At 37.4% G+C, this 22,477-nt stretch overlaps 1 protein-coding gene across 7 annotated transcripts in view; it reads right to left on the reverse strand.

Annotated features, from left to right (window-relative positions):
- Nucleotides 1–22,477, reverse strand: part of Abi2 (abl interactor 2) — a 79,695-nt gene that overhangs the window by 8,397 nt on the left and 48,821 nt on the right. Inside the window, exons 5-9 of one of the 7 annotated variants that reach the window (XM_048344919.1) lie at nt 21,302–21,448; nt 20,484–20,608; nt 18,919–19,101; nt 15,202–15,360; nt 8,017–8,103 (exon numbers count right to left, since the gene is read on the reverse strand). In XM_048344919.1, coding sequence (XP_048200876.1) covers nt 8,017–8,103; nt 15,202–15,360; nt 18,919–19,101; nt 20,484–20,608; nt 21,302–21,448 — 701 coding nt within the window. The remainder of the gene's footprint in view (nt 1–8,016; nt 8,104–15,201; nt 15,361–18,918; nt 19,102–20,483; nt 20,609–21,301; nt 21,449–22,477) is intronic. The other 6 variants (XM_048344921.1, XM_048344920.1, XM_048344916.1 and 3 more) reach the window with 6 other exon arrangements.

Below are 22,477 nucleotides of genomic sequence, written 5' to 3' on the forward strand. Positions count from 1 at the left end.
TGGTATGCAGTGGATATTTCGTGTCAGATTAACGATATAACGATTGTTGTATCACTGTTGTAACTACTTTCAATGTGCTATGTGTAACTGTAGCCTCTATTATTGATGATGTTCTTGTATCCCCTTCCTGTGGTTGTACCTACACTATCTCTGTAACATTATCTGAGTATATTGGAAACCCTGTATACTGGTATTAGTACTAGGAAATTGAAAGGGAATACCGAAATTGAGAGACACAGGGTAAAAAAAGACAAACAACTACAAAAGCAATACTTGCAAAACTGTTTGGTGTAAATGAACTGAACAATTCATGGGGTGGGGGGAGGGAAAGGGGGAGGGGGGAGGGGGGAATGAGGGATGAGGTAACAAACAGTACAAGAAATGTATCCAATGCCTAACGTATGAAACTGTAACTATCAGTTGATAATAAAAAATTTTTTTAAAAAGCAAAACAAAAAAACAAGTACTAAAGTAAGAAAGCAGAAACTCTCTAAAGAACTGTCCAAGTGCCGCAGGGCAGAGGAAGCAGAAGAGGACTGCGCAGGAAGGGCCTCATTGGAATGTGGACCTGACCCAAGAGCAATGTGGCCACAGAAAGCTTTAAACGAGATAACAGGCCATAATTGTACTTCTTACTCTCATATAACTAGTTTTAAATAGTTTGACTTCTTCCAAATAGTAAACTTAATTCAGAGTGAATATTTGTTACCATAATATGCCTGAAGATCTTTGTAGATAATTTTGAAAGAAATGCATCTTTCCAAGGTAACTGTTTTGAAAACAGGAACATTAGTTTGAACATCTTTAAAAATCAGGCACAACATATCTTACACAAAAAGGAGGAAGCTACTTGGGACTCAGAGATTAGGGAATCATGGTTCAAAGCCAGCCTAGGCATTAAGAAGTTCACAGGAAGCCAGACACAGGTGGCTCTTATCTGTATTCCTAGCTATTGGGGGAGTTTTGAACAGAAGGATCACAGTTTGAGGTGAGCCTGGGCCCAAAAGTTCTCCAAGTCCCCTTCTCAACCCACAAGAAGGTACAGCCGTATGTGTCTTATTCCTAACTACACAGGAGGCTGGGAGTGGAAGGACGGGGACTCCAGGACAGTCCTGGAGGGAAAATCTGCAGGAGGCCCCCTACACAGAAGGGAAGCTGGACATAGCACTGCATACCTGTGCTCTCTGTAATGACAGAGAGCCTGTGGCAGATGGACCAAGGCTCACAAATAGGAAAGTGAGACGCCATCACAGAAACAATCGAGGAAAAATAGGGCTTAAGGTAAGGCTCGGCAGTATCCCAGCCCACAAAGTGTGAGGCCTGGAATTCAAATTCCTAGTGACACCAAAAATTAAAATAAAGAGAGTTTGTGAAACACCATCTCAACCTACAGCTGGGCATGGTGGGAGATGACTTATCCTACATACAAGGGAGGAACAATGGCTGAGCGGCGCAGCGGGATACCTGTCTTCCCCAGCAACACAGGGAAGCACAAGCAGGAAGTGGCAGCCCAGAACAACCAGGGCATAAAGCAGGCCCTACCTCAAAAATAACCAAAATATACTATTTATCAAAATGAATTAATTGCAGGAAATGGAAGCATGGTTTTTGGTGGTGGTAGTGGTTGTGATTCTTGTTTTTGCTTTGGGGTTTCTTTTATTATTTTTAGGGAGGGCAAAGGGGAATCAGAAAGGGAAGGAGAAAGGATGAACAGTGTAATCATGGTACTCCATGTGGGAAATGAACTGTGTAACCTGAGGGTAGGGTCAGGAGGGGGAAACCAGGAAAGGGAAGGGATGACACGGTCCAAAAGCAGAAATGTACTTATTACCTGACTTACGGAATGGTAACCCCGCTGTACAATACCTTAATAGTAACAATTATACTTAAAATTTAAAAATAACCGAAATTCAGAAGGCTGACCTGGAAGATCATAGTCCCAAGCCAGCAAGGGCAGAAAAGTCTCAAAACTCGATCTCACCAGACACTGGTAGCTCACACCTGTAATCCTAGCTACTCAGGAGTCTGAAATCTGAGGATCGCATTCAAAGCCAGCCTGGGCAGGAAAGTCTGTGAGAATCTTATCTCCAATTAACTGCCAGAAAACCAGAAGTGGTACTGTGGCTCAAAGTGGTAGAACGCTGTCCCTGAGCTGCTCAGGGACAGTACCCAAGCCCAGAGTTCAAGCCCCATGACCAACAAAAAGAAAAGAAAAAAAAAAAAGAAACTCCATCTCCAATTAAACCACAAAATGCTGGACTGGAATTATGGCTCAAGTGGTTGAGCAAGCAAGCCAAGTGAGAGCACTAAGCCAAGTTCAAGCTCTAGTACCAACCCTCACACATACAGACACACAGAGGAGAGAAGAAGGGAGACTAGAGGATCCCCCAAAGGCAATCAAATGTAGTAGGGTGTCCAAATTAACACTTAAAATACATAGGCAATTAAAAATAGGCAGTTTTACAACCATACATAAAGACATCTCTAAGGGAATTGGTGAATCATGTACTTCAATAACATCAAAACAGTATTTCTAGAGATATATTCATGAAACATTTTGGTATTTCTACAATATTTGCTACTTTCACTAAAGCCTGGTGAAAAAAAATGGCACCCCATTTCATAATAGTATCTAGCTTTTAAGTTCTGTTTTTCACAAATACAATAACTTTTTAGTTTGTATACAAACATTCCTGTCTGATGGATCAGTGAATGTCATTTTCAAGATGTGGCCTATGCTACAAAAGCTGCTTAAAGTACTTCTATTAAAGGAGTGGCATCATGTCACAGAACAATGGTAGAATTTTCCAAGACACATGTTAAGTGATTGGTTTCATTAGTCAATGATTAATTCGATTTGTGATGACAGAAGTGTTTTTCTTACTGTACAGATGTTTCAATTTTCCTTTTTTATTGGAACATAAAATGGAACTAAGTCAGAAGCTCCTGAATTTTGGTACTTTAAATTCTTTTCTATTTGGTTTGTTCTTTTTTTCTTGGTGGTGGTCCTGGGAACTGAACTCAGGGCCTGGATATTGTCCCTGAACATTATTGCTTAATGTTAGTTCCTCTACCACTACTGTGTCACAGCTCCACTTCCAGATTTTTCCGTGCTTAACTGGAAATAAGAGTCTCCCAGACTTTCTTGCTAGGGCTTGTTTCAAACTGCAATCCTCATATCTCAGCCTCCTGAGTAGCTAAGATTTATAGGCATGAGCCACTGGCACCTGGCTTGTAGACAAAGTTTTAGTTTTTGCGTTTTTTTGTTTGTTTGTTTTTTGCCAGTCCTGGGCCTTGGACTCAGGGCCTGAGCACAGTCCCTGGCTTCCTTTTGCTCAAGGCTAGCACTCTGCCACTTGAGCCACAGCGCCACTTCTGGCCGTTTTCTGTATATGTGGTGCTGGGGAATTGAACCCAGGGCCTCATGTAGAGGAGGCAAAGCTCTCTTGCCACTAGGCCATATTCCCAGCCCTAGACAAAGTTTTAAAGTGCAAGAAACAATTATCTTTTCTCCCATATCTAATCTGACCAGCTAGCAAATGGTTGCGCGGTAGATGAGAACATACATGCTGGGCCAGCTGAATCTTGCTGACAGGGCATTTTTCTCTCTAAGCACGGGGAAAACCCATGCACAAACCAAAAGAACAGAGGGCCCCAAATAGCACAATCTAAAATGCAAGGGCCCCTCAAGTTTAGACCCTAGAGTTGCTTGGGGTTCTTAGAGGCTCCCTTCCAATTGCCTACAGGTTGTGAGTTCTGGCAGGGCAACAGGAAGGAGCAAAGAAAGCCAAAGCTCCTTAGGATTCTGGAAGCTGAGGGGTCAATCAAACACCAGAACCTCCGAGCCAAGTGGGATAGGGTCATAAGAATCGTAAGATTTGTGAAACTGGGGGAATGAGGGAGGAGGTAACAAACCGTACAAGAAATGTACCCAAGGCCTAACATATCAAACTGTAACCTCTCTGTACATCACTTTGACAATAAATAAATAAAAAGATTTGTGAAACTGTAATCTGGATATGACAAAGGTACCCAAAAGATAGTGATTATCTCCCTGCAGAAAAAAAAAAAATATCGTTCAAAAATCTAACACATAGGGCTGGGGATATAGCCTAGTGGCAAGAGTGCCTGCCTTGGATACACGAGGCCCTAGGTTTGGTTCCCCAGCACCACATATACAGAAAAAAAAAAAAACGGCCAGAAGCGACGCTGTGGCTCAAGTGGCGGAGTGCTAGCCTTGAGCAAAAGGAAGCCAGGGACAGTGCTCAGGCCCTGAGTCCAAGGCCCAGGACTGGCCAAAGGAAAAAAAAAAAAAAATCTAACACATAGATTGCTTCTGTTTTACCACCTTTTTCTTCAATATACATGGGCAAAGTGAGTCATTTATAGCATTTTTTCATATTCAGCTTTGTTTTTAATGTTTTTCTGATCATAGTAGCTCTGCTCTGTAGTGTATTTAAAACATTTTTATTATTACTAATCCACTGTATGGGTACATGACACTTTCATGTTACTTTGTACAATGATCAAATCCAGGCTATCAGCATATCTATCTCCTTAAACAGTCATCATTTCTTTGTGAAAGAAATATTCAATCCCAATCCCCATTATAGCTGTTTGGAATATAAAATACCTTATTGATTGGTATCAACCATATTTTCCTCATTGCTACTGGTCCAATTTATATCTCTGGGAAAATGTTTGCTTTGGAATTTTATAGGAATTTCCTTCCCCAAATATATTGAAAACCCCCTAGTATATGATTAATGGAGGTTTTCTGAATAAATATCTAAATAAGATGGAAAAAAAAAGTTAGCATCTGAGAAACAAGAGAAATAAGATTAGGTAGGCTCCAAACCCTTATTTGTTGGTGGAACAGAAGAAACCTAGTGGGAATGGGGTGTGGTGGAGCATGAGGCTTCCAAAGTTAGAAAAGGTGTTTGATGAGCTGCAGAACCAGCCAGAGACCAGAGATGGCATGAGTGTTCATCTGGAAAAGGTGGAAGCCACCGAGCTAATCAGAAGATTACTTTGTTCAGCCAGCTTCCAGTGAGACAAGAAAACAGCAACATATTTTGTTCAACTCTGTGTTGTTGCTATAGTGACTTCACCATTCTTTGAATGGCAGGTCACATCTGCTACCTAAATAAAGAGAATTCAGTATGATGATTTAAAAAAGATGAAGAAATCTACCTGATTACATATGAAAACAGCTCTTAAATTTAATGGAACATCTTAAGACATCTGAGTATCACAAATATGATAGCTACTTATAGGGTATCTTCCAATAAATAGACATACATAAAATAGACTTTTTAGAGAAAAAAAAATCATCAAACAGAAAAGTCAAAGCCTCAGAGTAGTTAAGACTGGATTATAGCCAAATTAATATACAAATGCTTCCTGTTTTCCCCCTGTACCAACACTGAGACTTAAAAGTCAGATGCCCTCATTTAGCGTTTTCAATCATGTCTATGGGTCTACACTTGAGGGAGAACTCCAGTTCCAACTTTTTCTGGTTTGTTGGAGGTAAGTCTCTCAGATTTGTATGCTCAGGAGGGCTCTCCAACACTTGAACCACTTCTGACTTTTAGTTGGTTAATTGGAGATAAAAGTCTCATGAACTTTTCTGCATGAAATGGCTTCAAACCACCATCCTCAGCTCTCAGCCTCCTGAGTAGCTAGAATTACTGGTATAAGCAACCAGGGTCTGGCACAAATACATCTTAAAACAAAAAGTGTGTTGGGAAGGACATTTTCATTTTGTTGGTCCAACAAAAAAAAAAAGGATGGACCAAAAGTGCCTACTGTGTGTCAGATACTTTTAAGTGCTAAGAGAAGTGCCAGCCAAGTCCTGGCTCTCACAGAGCACACATTCTACTAAGCCAGTGCCCATTTCTAAAGAGCCTTAAACAACAGACTGCTAACATTTATTTCCCATCAGTGACACCACCATTTTTATGAGATGCACACATCTGGGTGACTCTGGCCTGATGACAATAAATCTTAACAGATTTGACTGTTGAACATAAAAGAGGTTCGGGCACCTTCACCACATCTCACCTCACCTCACCTCACCTCAAAGCAGCCAAATGTTGGAATATAACTTTAAGCACACTTCAATATGAATACAGTGAAAACCACTGGAGACTAACAAGCCTTTCAGTGGGGGAGTTGGGGGTGCTAGGGATAGAACCTAGGGCTTTGTACCATGCTAGACAAGTATTCTATCACTGCTTTTCCTTTCTTTACTGGGTTTGAACTGATTCTTATGTTTGGTAGGCAGATACTCATCATTTCAGACAAAGCCCTATGCTTTTCTTTCTCTTGCTTTAGTTATTATTTAGACAGGGTCTCATGCCTCTGGTGTACTTGGGATTACATTTATGTACCACCACACACAGCATGTTAGAATGGGTTCTCAACTTTTTAACCTGGCCTCACCTTAAACCAGGATCATCTCATCTCTACTTCCCAAATAGCTGGGATTACAGGTATAAAATCACTTTTTACAGCAATATATAATTTACTAGAGTAACAAACTGCTCACACATGATTAACCAAACACCAAGCTTTAAGTAAATAATATTCACAACACTTGAGAACTCAATAACAGCAGCAGCATATATAAAAAAATCACTACAGCTTTAGGTTACTACAGCTTTATGTTTAATGTTTATATTTCTTTCCAGTGAAAGTGTTTCCATGTATAGTCTGTGATTTTATTACCAAGTTTTGACAAAATTTATAGTAGAGTTGTTCCATATATTAAGAGAGTAAATTGTTAAAAAAAAACAACACTTTATGTATTCATAACATTAGACTTTTCTTTTTCTTTGTTTTCTCTCTGTCCCTCTCTCTCTCTTTCTGCTGGTTCTGGGACTGAAACTCAGGCCTAAGTGCTGTTCCTGAGCTTCTTTTGCTCCAGGCTAGCACTCTACCGCTTAAACCAGAGTTTCACTTGCTTCCTTCCTTCCTTCCTTCCCTTCTTCCCTCCATCCCTCCCTCCCTCCCTTCCTGTCCCCTCCCCCCTTTCTTTCTTTTGTAGATTTTTGGAGATAAAAGTTTCATAGACTTTCTTGACCAAGCTGCCTTCAAACTGTGATTCTCAGGTCTCAGCCTCCTGAGTAGCTAGGATCACCAGCATCCAGCTCCTTTTTTAGGTCATCATGACACTCAAATTATGCATAAGTGGACCCAAGAAATTCAGATTTGTGTCCATGCCTCTCATGCACTTTTCTAATTTTAATGCAATGCCTTATATAGAATGCTAAGAAGAGAATTCACCTATCATAGGGGCTATCTTCACTGGTTTCCATGACAGCAATTCCTCACTGAATGTTGATATGGACATTTAGAAAAATAAGTCTCCAGAGCTTCCTTAGAAGACTTAATATGCCAATAAAATTAGTTATCTGAATATGCATGGTCCAACACTAGACCACAAATCAAAGTAAATCCATTGCCAATCTGAGAAGCCACTTGGGAAACAAACCATCAGCCTAGTCCTCTGGCATCTATTATGGCATGGTCATTTTTTTAATTGGAATCATGAGACTGGGAGAAAACACCAAATACAAAACTTGTACAACTCCCATGAGAGAAATCTGGACTACTACTTAGCTAGATTTTAGAGGATATCTGTTAATTACACTATCTTCTCAGTTTCATGTGAGTTTTCTTTTCTTATATATGTATGATTTTATATTATTGGTCTTATCCTTACTGCACTTTTTAAATTTTTGTTTTAGTGCTGGAATAAAACCCAGGGCCTCTTGAAGATGCTAAGCACGTACTCTATCACTGAACTAGAACTACCAGCTGCTACTAGAATCTAGCTATTTGAAAGTAGAAATTTTCATTTTCATTATTTTATCAACCCCACTGGCCATTCGTACAGTGACTTATAATACTCAAATATGTGAAATATCACTGAATAAATGACTGGTCAACCATATATAAAAGACATTTTATGCCTATAATCTGATCTACAGCATAAAGAAGACATAAACTTACTATTTTCTTGGACTCTGGCCACAAATCCCATTAAAGGTAACTGAGGAGTTACCTGAAGGATGGAGGGAGGAGGAGGAGCAAGAGATACTGCAAAAACAAAAAAGGTGTGGAGGGTAAGGGGTAAGGGCGAGTTAATTATAAAGGGAAAGGATAATACAATAAAAGAGAACATATAAAGGAAGAAAACCACTCCATATTTTATATGCTATCTTAAGGATCCCCTTTTGAAGGATAACTCAATAACATACAAAACAAAGTATTAGAAAAGTTTTATGACGTTCTAAAAAAAAATTACAAAAGGAAGCACTTATCACATACAGATCTACTCTAATATAGTAATGGCAACTGATCTTCCTGTTTATAAAAACATCCTCAAAGGAGAATTTCTGCAGATTGCCATGAATAATTTGGTTCTCTGAATTTTACCTTAAAGCTTACAAGTTTATGTGTTTGTTAATACAGGGGGAAAAAATACATCTCCAAAACCTAAATTCATCGTTTTTAAAACATTTCAATAATAAGTTATCCTTTATTAAATTAAAAAAAATTAACTGGCAATCATTCTGCCAAGAGACCAACATCAAAACCTATTGCTGAGAATCAGGTGCTGTAATCCCAAGTCACTGGTACATTTTCCTTTCTGACCACAGAGAGAGTGCCTGCCTCATTCAAGTCACCCTGAGTAGCATGAGGTGAGTTCTCCCCAAGATATTTACCCCTTTATCTCAAACACCTAGTACAGAGCCTAGCATTAGAGTAAACCTTTCAACAAATGTTTAATCTGCATAATGCAAAAAAGAAAAGGCCCGCTACATCAACAATTAAACAAGATTAACTCTAGAGTTAGTTTCCTTCAGAATGGGTGTAATGTATAAAATATATCTTCTTATAAAGACAGAATGCCTTTACTATCTTCAATTTCAACAGGAGTTAAAAAGACAAGTGGAGGGAACTGAGGGCAGAGACTCAGAGCATAAAATATCACAAAAGTTCACAAGCACCAGAAATGTTGCCATGACTAACATAAGATTCCCTAAACAGTAAACTTCAGGAAGATGGATGGATATGAAATAGGAAAGAACCCTACAGGCCAGGTAAAAGAATATGTAGTAGAAAAAGATTGGCTTTTGTAGTCAGCCTTAACCTTGATCTGCCATTTCTTTCTGTTTGGGGAGTACATCATCTAGCTACTTTGAACCTGGCAACCTTGAGTGAAAGAGAGATAATTTACTTCATAAAATGGTTTCAAAAGATAAAATAGAAAAAAAGAAAAAAAAAGAAGACTAGAAAGAAAACCTAGCCCCGGGCCAGCCACACAATAAACCAATGTAGTTTCTAAAAACAGAAGAGAATTTAGTAATTGTGTGGAGAAAGAGTACTTGGTAACTAATATTTTAGCTACTCACAAAGGACAGCAATAAGGCAGATGAGATTCTTGGATTTTTAGCCTTTTTAACTATGAAAATGAAGAAGTCATAAACTACCTACAAAGCCTCTGGAAGTACCTCAGTAAACAGGTTGGGAAGAGATAATACTATTATAAGGTAACTTAAGCACATATTTAGGAAGCAAATGAAAAATGTTCACTGAGTTTACATGAAAAAATCAAGAGATATAAAGTCAGAAATCATCAGTAGATATATAACAATTGATGCTGTGGAAAGATTCAGGGAAAATACAAAATGCCTAGAGAAAAGGCAAGGAGATAATCTTGAAGAATATCTAGATGTAAGGGATACAAGTATAACCTCAGAAAATGGTTTCTTTCTTTAAGAAATACCTTTACTTAAGATTGTTCCCTAAAGTTACACTTCTTGGAACTAAATTCTTGATTTATGGGGTCTTGGAACAGTTGTTGGTGTGTTCTCAAATACCCTGTTTCTAATACATGGAACAAGCAGAAGACAAAGAACAGAGAAGGTTGCTCAAACAAAATAGACAAGGACAGCAAACATCACTGGAAAAAGACTAGAAAAAGATCAGGTGCAAGTTCACTTCGAAGATGATGAAATGCTCCTCTTCTATTAGCATACACTCCAAACTTCCTTGGAACAATACAGTAGAAAACGTCCCACTTTAGTCAATCTTTCTCTACCAGATAAAAATAATACTTGTCCAAAAAGATTTCAGTAATTGGCAGCAGTCTTTTTATGATAGGTGAGTTTATTATTTTTAAAGATGAATGAGTATACCTTATCTCTTTTCTAGATCTGAGACCATAGTGCTTTTAAGGAGTCTATCCAAAGTAAAAAGAAGAAAAAAATAAACCTCTATCTTCCTGTAAACAGAATTATTTTGGAAGAAGATTATTTTCAAATCTACTCTTAGAGCATTTTCAAAAATAAAGTTCCATTAGGGTTTACAGAAATCACTCCCAAGTCTAGATTTTTTTGCTCACAATAAACCTTCAATGTGAATGCCTGTAAATCAAATATTCTACTTGGGGTGTGTAGCGGGGAGGGGAGGTATCAATACTCACAGCCTTGCTTGGCTTTTTCTCTCAAGGCTGATGCTCTACATCTTGAACCAAACCCACCAGTTCCAAATTTTTGCTGGTTAACTGGAGGTAAGAATCTTATAGACTGTCCTGCCTGGAGTAGCTTTGAATTACAATTCTCAGTTCTCAGCCTCCTTGTACCTAGGATTTCAGGTTTGAGCCACCAGTGCCCAGTTCAGACTAGATTTACTTTACTTAGGGAGGAGCTGAAAATGAACTATATTCTGGAAGAATTTAAGGAGGATTTTGATGCAAATCCGAGAACTATTCAGTAATTCTAGTCCTGGGTATCTTGTGAACAGGACAGAATGGGAAGTAGGGGATATGGTTTACTAATTCTTAGAATATGTGCTTGGCATGCCTAAGGCCCTGGGTTCCATACCTAGAACAATGGCAACAAAAAGGAATTGAAAACAATTTTATAAGTTTTGTTTCATTATTTAGCCAAAATATCCTGTTCCTCATATGATAAGCCTTATACCACCAAACAGTTTCCAAACTTAGGTTCAATTAATTATTTCATAACATATAATAACAGAGTTTATTTGAGAAGAGGCTCACCAAATGACTGGAGTTTTTACCAAGATCCTGAATAACAGTAGGAAATATGGTGAAAATGCATGCACAAAGCAACATTTGGATACAAACAGTAAGCAAGCCAAGCTCCAGGGATGGAGCTGCTCAGAGACTTCCCAACTTAACATCCTGCGTTTTTTTTGTTTTTGTTTTTGTTTTTTGCCAGTCCTAGGGCTTGAACTCAGGGCCTGAGCACTGTCCCTGGCTTCTTTTTGCTCAAGGCTAGCACTCTGCCACTTGGGCCACAGCACCACTTCCAGCTTTTTCTATATATGTGATACTGATTAATCAAATCCAGGGCTTCATGTATACCAGGCGAGCACGCTACCACTAGGCCACATTCCCAGCCCCATCCTGCATTTTTATAAAGTCCTCTAATGCATAATCTTTTAGGGTTGGTACTTTATATCCTAAGAGTTTAAAAAGGTTAGACGTTTCCATATTATTTTTATAGTATTATAAAATATTCTATGGAAACTAGACAAAGTAGATACTACTACTTCTAAAACATTAAAGAGCACCTTAAGAGACTGAAAAATAGGAGCTGGGAATATGGCCTAGTGGCAAGAGTGCTTGCCTCGTATACATGAAGCCGTAGGTTCGATTCCTCAGAACCACATATATAAAAAATGGCCAGAAGTGGCGCTGTGGCTCAAGTGGCAGAGTGCTAGCCTTGAACAAAAGGAAGCCAGGGACAGTGCTCAAGCCCTGAGTCCAAGTCCCAGGACTGGCAAAAAAAAAAAAAAAAAAAAAGAGAGAGAGAGAGAGAGACTGAAAAACACAGTTAGGATTACCCATTTGAAATTAGGTACTTGTGTCTTATATTCCACGGAAGGAAATAATTCAACTAGTTTGAGTTGGGTATTTTCTAAAACTGAAGAGCAATTTAGAACAAGGAGATTTAAAAGAGAACTCTAGGAATCAGTAAGAAGACATTTTTCTAATGACACAATTGTAGCTACCAAATAACTATTAGTGTCTACTACAAGAAACTGAAAAGAACTGGATCTTTTCTGTTAGTCTTTAAAAAAAAGAAAAAAAAAACTCACCATATGATGTTATGCCAAGAAAAACTAGCAGATGAAGACACAGTTGAAAAGCATAATATGGAATTGTAACCCCCTCTGTACAACTCCTTCATAACAACAATTTTTTTAAAAGAGCATAATTTGTGCTGAATAATATAAAATGTTTATTTGGTTCACTTGAAACCACATTTACATTTTTCGGTTATTTTCTCGTTTCGGATTCCCTAAAGTAAACTTGCTGTAAAACCCTGAAGATCCTGAAATAGGATTCACAAACAGTTTCTTGCTGCCTTCCTTACCGATACTTTGCTAAGGCCTAATGATTGTAGAGCTGACTCCATCTTAGCTTGTTAGTTATTTGCTCTACCCCCTGTGTCAACCTCCTACATCTGTGCCATGCTTGCTTTGTTGCGTGCTCTACCCCCTGCATCAACCTCCTACATCTGTGAACTTATTGCATGCTCTACCCGGAGTCAACGCCCAACATCTGTACTACACTTTTACCTTGATAAACCCCAGCTTGAGGACGGGGGAGAGAGTAGGGGGCGGGAAGTTTCAGCTCCTGAGTCTGTGCTGCATCCCTGGGCGGTCGGTTTACTTTTTGCTTTCCCAATAAACCCATCTTTTTGCTTAAGACTGTCTCTGAGTGGTAGACTCTTGGAAGGACAGGGAATTCCCCACCTCGAGCACCGTAACACTAATCAAATCTTTATTCTTCTGTAGGTTTAAGGTAATGTTATCACTTGGTTCCCTATTGGGAGAATAATATGTGCTATGTCTTTTCTTTTGTACTATCACTGTTTTAGTCATTTCTAACACCTTCAAGGGGTTACATTGCCTAACATTTCTCTTTGTAAATTTCTCTAGCTCATTTACCTGAAATCACTTTTCTTAGAATCAATGTTTTGCTTTATGAACTCAGTTTTGTGTGTGTTATACAGGGATTTGAACTCAGGACTGTGAGCTTGCTAGGCAGGTGCTCTACCTCTTGAGCCATGCCCTCAGCTCTGATTTGTTTTTTTTTCTAAAACAAAACAAAACACCTCTTCTGTCAGTAACCAGTGGCTCCCAGCTATAATCCTAGCTACTCAGGAGGCTAACTTCTGAGGCTAACAGTTTAAAGTCATCCTGGGCAGAAAAATTCTTGAGACACTTACCTCTTATCTCCAGTTAACCAGACACACACAAAAAAGCTGGAAGTGTGGCTCAAGTGGTAGAGTACCAGCCTTGAGCAAAAAGGCTGAGTTCACATCCCGGTATTGGAGGGCTGGGGGGCCCTCTTGTAAGAAATGTTATCCAATAAAATCTAAGTAAAATCTAACTAAAGGATTATGTACTTAAGTGCCATATGACATGTGCCTTACCAAACTAGGCTTATGTATGCAAATGTACGTGCATAAATATGTATACTATAGTTGTTACCCCCAAGGTGCTTTACACTTGTACTTAAAGATTGATAACTTATAACTAGTCCTAGTTGTTTCTACAGCTTTCTCCACTACTAGCAAAATAATAAAATTGCTATTCCTAATTTTTTGGCTGATTAGATTAAGAAACAAAGAGAACTCAAAGGGGCTTCAGATTTTCATGAAATAATCTCATTAGAACACTGGGTATTATGTTTTATACTTTTCTTTTGGTGGTACTGGATTTCAAGTCACAGCAGGCCTCTCACTTGCTAGGCAAGTGCTTTACCACTTGAGACATGCCCCCAGTGTTCCTTTCTCAAACTCAAATTATACATTATTCCAGGCTACTAGATTTATACCAGAAAGAACAGTATTGACTTGTTAATGCACTTCTTGAGACTGAGATCTGAAAACTGTGGTTTGAAGCCAGCCTGGGAAGACAGTACATGCAACTCTTATCTCCAATTAACCACTCCTCTCCCACAAGCGAGAAGTGGCACTGTGGCTCAACTGGTAGAATGCTAGCTAGCCCTGAGAAACAACCTAAGGGACAGTGTCCAGGCCCTGAGTTCAAGCCCAATATGGGCACAGATAAATACATACATGAATGAATGATTAAATACATGCCAGAATAGTTGTATGTAATAGCCAATCATTTATTATAATTTTTACATTTGAGCCAATTTTCCAATCCCAGTTTTTCCTTCAGAGGTTTGGTACAACTGAGTAAGATAGTATATATTTATTTTAACTTTTCAGGTAAGGTCTCATGTTTTATGCCCAGGCCTGGCCTCTGACTCAATTCTCCCATCTGGTAGCTAGTACCACAAGTATACTACCACACTTAATTTACTTTTTGTCCAGGGTCGACTCAAACCATCCCTTCTGATCATCTCTACCTCCCAAGTAACTGAGATTACAGGCATAAAATCCTTATCCACCCAGCTGTTACTAAAAGCAAATAACCAACAACACATTCAAAAAGAATTCTTTTGAAATGTTAAGTTCTATGTAGAAATGTACAAAAACATACTAAGTGAAATAAAGTTGAATCAGAAGAGAACTCAAACAGTAATTTCTTAGAAAGGCTAAATTAAAGGTCAACAAAATGAATACCAGGAAACAATACTTGAGAGAGGTGAGGCCAAGGAGAGGGAGACAGACAAATGAAGAGAAGTAGTGGGGAGAAAGCAGTCAAAAATATAAGAAAAGAAAGGGAAAATTACTAAATTAAGTGAGGGAAGGGATAAGTTGGGAGGGATGGGTGAGAATGTTGAAAGAGATGACACTGATCAAGACACATTGTATTCACAAATTGCTTTGTCAAATGACAACTCCTTTGTACAACTACTTAAAGATAAAAAAAAATTTAAAGAGAGACGAAGTTCTACAACTTTAGAAACAAATAATGTACTGAGGAGAGGGAAGAGAGGAAGGAGAGACAGTGACAAAGGGAAGGATGGAGGGAAGGGGAGAGGGAAAGAAGGGGAAAGAGAGAGAGAAAGAGGAGGAAAGAGAGAAGGGAGGTGTATTAGATACAGTATTATTAGCAACCTAACATTCATTCTTCTACTCAACAAACAGTATATTAGCCACTTGTAATGGGCTAATTATTTATAACTAAAATTTTTTAAAGATATTTAATTAGGTTCCATTCATGAAATGAAAATCTAACCTGGATTCTGGCTATAAAAAGGTCCTCCATTCATCTGATTCTGAAGGCTTGTTTGTGAAGTTATGGAAGGAGGGCGTCTATAGGGCAGCGAACCTCCTATTGTTGGGGGAGTATGACGAGAGGCAGGCCTATTCATGCTGTAGAACTGAACAGGATGACCTGAAAAAGTACAGAACATAAATTTATGATTAAAAGGAAATTATTTCAGATTTTTAAAAGTGCTTCAGAATACCACCCACACCATAAAGTAAATGTTTAGCCAATTAGTTATCTGAAAGACAATGAAAAACAAAAGTTGACTGTTCAGCAATAAAATTATGTCGCTGATACAAAATCATCACATTAAAATTCATCACAGGAGGAGAAGGATGGGAAGGGAAGCAAAATGTACAGGAAAAGGAGGAACTGAAGGAGAGCTTAGGGGACAGAGAAGAAAAGGGAGAAAGGAAAAAAGGCAGAAAAAACACAGGAAGAAAGGAGAGTAAAACGAAAAATATATTTGACAATTTTTCATCTTCTCTGTGATTATAAGATAGTTTTATGTAATTAAAGATGAAACTTGGGTTATGGAGTCATACAATGAATACCATAAAAGCACTCAAAAATATACCATACAATTAAATTTTCTTATGTGTGGATGAAAGCCAACACTTCATTGCATAAAGTCTTATGCATTAAAAAAGGCTTGTTCATTCAAATTTAAGTTTAATTCACTGTCAGCTAAGAAATGTCAGTAACTACAATGAAAACTAATATATTGCAAAGCACCAAAGAATTATTTAATTATTGTGTGGCACATTTATTCACTTGAACAACAGATTAAAAACATATCCTTGGCACTTTACTAATTAAATCTAAACAAACTAATACAAACCTAAGACCTTCAAGTAAAAAAATTGTGATGATTAACATCATTATGAATTCTATTAATGCAGTTTAAAATTTCACTTGTTACATGTTAACTTGATTCAAAACCATGAAACACTATATCTGAGATATCTGCCTTGTTTGAAATCCAATTTTTTTTAAAAACCCTATGGCTGAGGAAAAAAAACCTGGGAGAAAACAAGGGAAGAGGTGACATTATTCAAAAAGAAATGTACTCATTACCTGACTTATGTAACTGTAGCCCCTCTGTACAGCACCTTTACAATATAGGTAAATAAATAATAAATAAATAAATTCTATAGCTAATTTATCAGTAGACCTAAGTATAAAAGCTGAAACTATGATCCACAAAGAGGAAATTACAGTAGTCAAATATACGTACCAAACAACTGTGCACCTAAACACTTAAACAAACACACTTAAGATTTACAAAAACTGATAGACCCCAATAATAGTGGGAGACTTTAACACCTCCACTCTCACCAAAGGACAGGTCAACCAATCAAATGATAGCAAAAAACACCTCTGAATTAAATGACACTATCACCCAAATGAGTGTATGTATTTCACCTAACAAGCACACAACTCACATTCTCCTCAGCAGTCCATGGAATCTTTTCCAAAACAGATCATATCCTAGGACATTCAACAAGCCTGAGCAAATACAAAAGGACTGAGATAACTCCCTGAAGCCTATCTATCACAATGGAATTAAACTAGATCTTAATAGCAAAAGATACTATAGGAAACATTCAACCACATGGAGACTGAACAACACACTGTCAAATAACAGGTGGATCACTGAAAAGAAAATAGGCACATTCCTACAATTCAATGAAAATGAAAACACATCCTAGCAGAAACTCTGGAATTCAGCAAAGGCAATTTTGAGAGGCAAGTTCATAACTATACATACAGGAAACAGTAACAGCTCAAGTAAATAGCCTCAGAATGCAATGAAGGCTGGTAGAAAAACAGCAACAAGCAAAACTCAAAATGGAGATTAGGACAGAAATCAATGAATTACAAACTAAAAAAAAACTACATAGAATAAAAAGCTAATTCTTTAAAAAAATAAATAAAACTGTCAAACTCTTAGTTAAGTTGATGAGAAAAAGCAAAGAAGAGATTCAAATCAACAAAATTAAGAGATGACAAAGGAAACATCACAGTAAACATCCAAGAGATCCAAAAGATTTTGATGAACTATTTTCAAAACCTATACTCAAATAAGATGGAAAATCTAGTACAAACCGATAAATTCCTAGAAATATACAAGCTGCCTAAACCAAACCAAGAGGAAATAAACTACTTAAACAGACCCTTAACACACAATAGTCTTCCAAAAAGTAAAAGCCTAGGTTCTAAGGAAACTTACTTCTTTTTTTTTTTTTTTTGCCAGTCCTGGGGCTTGAATTCAGGGCCTGGGCACTGTCCCTAAGCTTCTTTGCAAGGGTAACACTCTACCACATGAGTCACAGCACCACTTCTGGCTTTGTCTATTTATGTGGTACTGAGGAATGGAACCCAAGGCTTCAGTGTGCTAAGCAAGCAATCTACCACTAAGCCACATTCCCAGCCAAGGCCTAGGTTCTATTAGATTCACAGCTGAATTCTGTAACACCTTTAAAGATAAACTAACACCAGTATTTTTCAAACTTTCCCATGAAATAGAAATGGAAGGATCACTACCAAACATGCTGAATGACGCCAGCATTACACTCATCCCAAAACCAGGTAAGGACCCAATGAAAAAAAGAACTACAGGCAGATCTCTCTAATGAACACAGACACAAAGTTCCTTAAGAAAATATGTGACAACAGAATTCAACAACTAATCAACAAAATTTTACACCATGATCAAGTGGGTTTTATCCCAGAGATACAAGGCTGGTCTAGTATATATAAATCGATAAACATAATGCACCATATTAACAGAGTCAGACAAGAATCACATGATCTTATCAATAGATGCAGGAAAAGCCTTCAAGGAAATCCAACATCCATCATGTTGAAAGCTCTGGAGAAGCTAGGAATAGAAGAAACATATCTCAACATAATAAAGGCTATATATGACAGACCAACACTGAACACCGTATTAAATGGTAAAAAACTAAAATCATTTCCTTTAAACTCAGAAAGCTTTTGTTCAAGTACTATTATAAAAGCTATGGCATCTAAATCCAATTTAGCTAAAAGTATCTTTTAAAATGTATCTTGTTATGAAAGTGAATATTCATTCACTCTGTAAAGTATTTTATTGGCAAGCTAAACACTAATGTGTCTATACATATGCTTTAGAACAGATAAAAACTCATTAACCAGTATCACTATTTAAATATTTTTAACAACTGAGTATTTACTTCCTATCTCATGAAACATATTTTAGGTTGTAATTTAAAACACAACATAAGTTAACCTGAAATCCTTTAGAAATCCATTTTGAGTTTCCAATTCTGCTAAGAGAATGATTCTAAGAGCTATACAGGGGCTTTAAACTTGTTACGTGAAATATTTCCTATAAAATATCCCTTTCAATATCATTATTGATTCTGCTTTTTGTCAATTACTTGTCCTATAACAATATTTCTAGTGACAACTTCAAAACTGTATAGAAGGTAGCTCAATACTGTTTACAATCCTTTAATAAATGAAATTTAAGCTATGTCTATTCTCTTTGATCACATATTACTTTCTAGTTAGAACATTTTTCTTTATAGTTATTTTAAAACAATGTACAACCAAGCCAAGAAGCAAAAAATAAAATAAAGTTGCAGTTCCAGGTAAGAATAGCCAGATGACTGGATCTGCCTGTCAATGACTACTCACCTGTAGGGGGATTGGAAGAAATAACAGGGGGAGTTGGAGAAGTGAAGCCATCAGCAAGGGTCTGGGCCCCCCCAGCAGCAGCTTCTGGGGCAGCAGAGGAGGGGACAGTAGCAGGAACAAGAGGGGTAGGGGCAGATGCAGAAGTAGCAGGAAGGGGAGGAGTGCCGGCAGAGCCAGCAGGGGCTAAGGGGAAAGAGGAGTAAGAGGCAGCATTAATGAGGCAGTCATGTTAGGCTGGATTAGAAAAGGCATTGGAGTATTTCATGTTAGACATTCAGGGTTTACCACTAGCCAGAAAAAAAAAGAGTTGAGAAAAGAATAAAGCTATGTTAAAGGATTATTAGATATGCAACGAACAATGTATAATGCTCAGGGTAATGTATACATTTTAAAATTTATTATAAACAAGCCTTCCTCTTTACCTGAAAACTACGAATCTAGAAAGCAACTACTCCCTGTATATTACGTTTAGCATGACATTCCGTAAGTAGTTTACAAAACTAAGCATAAAATATTTCGAAAAAACAGTACTCCATTTGAATCTTATTAATCAGAAAATAGCCATATATGCCAAACAGTATCTTATCAGGAAAAAAAAGTCTTAAAATATACAAGTACACATATGCATGCTCAAATATCTTTATGATAAAAGTAAGTAATTTGAGGGGGGAGTTGACACAAGGTCTAACTACATTGGCCAAGTTATTACTGGGACTACAGGTATATGCCACCATGCCTACCTTACATATATAATATTCTATTCTACTATCTTTTGTGTTATGCTTTTTAAACGAAACTTAAACTTTTTTTTACTTGAACTCAAGAGTCCTATGCTTGCCAGGCAGGTGGTCTACTACTTAAATGATGTCTCCAGCCCATAATTTAAACTTTCTTTTTTTCTTTCTGCCTGTCCTCGGGCTTGAACTCTAAGAGGCCTGGGTGCTGTCCCTGAGTTTCTTTTTGCTCAAGGTTAGCACTCTACCACTTGACCACTTGTCAAAATTTAAACTTTCTATGTCCTCATATCAAATAAGCCAATTTTCCTGCTTCAGAGGGGGAAATAAAGTAAGAGTAGTATTTTAGAGACAATCAAATTCTAACAGTTCACTAAATGTAACTTTTTAAGCCTACTTCTTTATTTCTTTTATTGTCTTTGGTCACCAGTCTCACACCAATTTTATCAATCCCCTAACTCATGTCCAAAAACACGCACTGTCACAACACTAGCTGGAATTACACATGTAAAATTCATACAAAAAAGCACCTACAACCTCAGAACACAGAAGTCATAATTTTAATTAATAGACAAGTACAAAAGTAGCAAAAATTTAAACAGCATTTGGCTAAAAATAATAAATAAAGCCTTCCCAAGATGTATGGAGTCCTAAAGGAATTTTTTTAATCCTGATTAAGGAGCTTACTTGCATGAGGCTTAATTTTTGATCCTCAGCACAAAAAAAGGGGGAGAAGAGGAGGAAGGAGAGAAATGCCCCCAATAATTAAATTACAATCTCAATTGGAATTCACAAAAAGGAAGTGGATACAAAGCACCATTAGTATTTTACCTGGGAAGACACTGGGAGGAGACGGAGTAGGTACAGCGATAGGAACCCCCACACTCCCACTTCCACTGTTCTCCCGACTGCTGCTCCGACTACTGGGGTGGCTTCCTCCACTACTCCCACTGCTACTAAAGAGATAAAAAGCCACCACAATATGAGCATTTATAGAGAGTACGATGTACTCAGCATTTCCCAACATTCTCTGAAATGAACTTAGCTATATGAAACGTTTCAAAAACTTTCCATTTCAAATACAAGCTTGTTAATAAAAGTTGTTAGCTGAGTTCTGCAAGCTTCTTTTGGCAGCTTTCAATAAGATGTATTAAATAAATTGAAAAATAAAAATAAAAACACTCCACAAAGACAGTGAAACACATTGGGACTCAACACATAAAAAAATAATGAATACTACCTTCTTATATTCCAGTTGAATACTCAACTGAAGAAACTTGAAACATTTTCCTAAATTATTTTATGTTATCTTGATAGACTATCCCAACCTAGTATTTTATTGCGTAGTTTTTCATCTGTAAAGTTCCACCAAAAAAAAACATTTCAACTTTCCACACCTGGTCCATAATTGTTTTAGATTAATGAAACTTTTTTTGTAGCAAAGTTCGCACGGTGAGATACCTGTTCCATTTTAACTTCCTGACTGTTCAGTTGCATCAGAACATGAGGAGAGGTGGAATCAGATGAGGTTTGGAAGAGTAGAGTGAGGAAAAGAACTTAGAACTTAGCGCTTGGAAAATGAGAAAGATTTATCTGAACAGATATGGTTCTATGACCATCACCGTGTTGCGCTGAGGTAGAGAAAATACCTGTAAGTGCGATTTCTTTGATTCACAGAAGCTGTCCTCACAGGGCTCTGCTGCGAGGGAGCCATATTACGGGTTGGGCTAGGTACGTAATCATTTGGTACCACTGGAGGACGCACTGGCTCCAGTGTGCGATAGGGGGAGTGCCGCCTACAAAAAGAAGAGCGTATGTATTGTGTGATTAATCAAGTCTCGGCACAATAACTTCAAATAGTTGCCAGTAGTGAAACACAATTTGTAATCAGAAATAGGAAATGTGGTTTACCCCAGCTACCAATTGCTATCACTCCTCCACCATCAGGGTTCTGGTGAATAAATATTGTTATTTCTCACTCTCCAACCTCATTTCCCTGTATTAAGGCATTTTGTTTATTCTTTGAGAACACAAAATTCTCTACTATTTAAGACAATGTTTCCTAGACTCTACTCTTTCTTAGCAGAGTTTGAATTATTTTAGTGATGTCAAAGTCTCCAAAATGCACTGCATGAAGGCACTAATTTTCTTCCTCTCCCTTCTCTTCCTAACCAAATAGAAACAACTCTAGATTTTGGATTCACAAACCCCACAGACATCCAAGTCCAGCCATAACAATTTATTTTCCTTTGCTAAATACATAGAAATCAAAATATATGTGTACATAAAAAATATACTACCATATTTTTCTCCCTTTACTTTCACCTGATTTCTTTCCTTTCCCTCTTCAAGTTCTACATGTAAGAGGGATAAACAATTTTTTAATCATCTAAACACTTCTATCTTACTTTAAAATACAAACCAGATATTAACATATATTTCCTTCTATCCTCCAATTTTCCTTTTAAAGGAAAAGAATAAAAAAGACAGGAAATATAACAGATACACAGTGAGACATAAATGATTATTAAATCAGTTCTCATCTCTGTCAAAATTCTTTAGGACAATGATAAACATGAAACTGACATCTAATATGACATCTAACATACGATTTTGAAAAGTAACATCTCAAGATGTTAAAATTAAAGAGTCTCCTTTCTCTTGAAAAGATGTTGCTCTTGAAAAGATGTTATATTTCCTAAATGCTTCCAATTTCAAGCATTATTTTCTTGAGGCACTGAAGTTATATCTCAGTAATTTGGATGAAATTATCATGCAATGAAACTGTTGACTCTACTACCTGCAAAGTCTCAAATATATACATT

This window comes from Perognathus longimembris, chromosome 4 (genome assembly GCF_023159225.1).
Source record: "Perognathus longimembris pacificus isolate PPM17 chromosome 4, ASM2315922v1, whole genome shotgun sequence".
Taxonomy (NCBI): domain Eukaryota; kingdom Metazoa; phylum Chordata; class Mammalia; order Rodentia; family Heteromyidae; genus Perognathus; species Perognathus longimembris.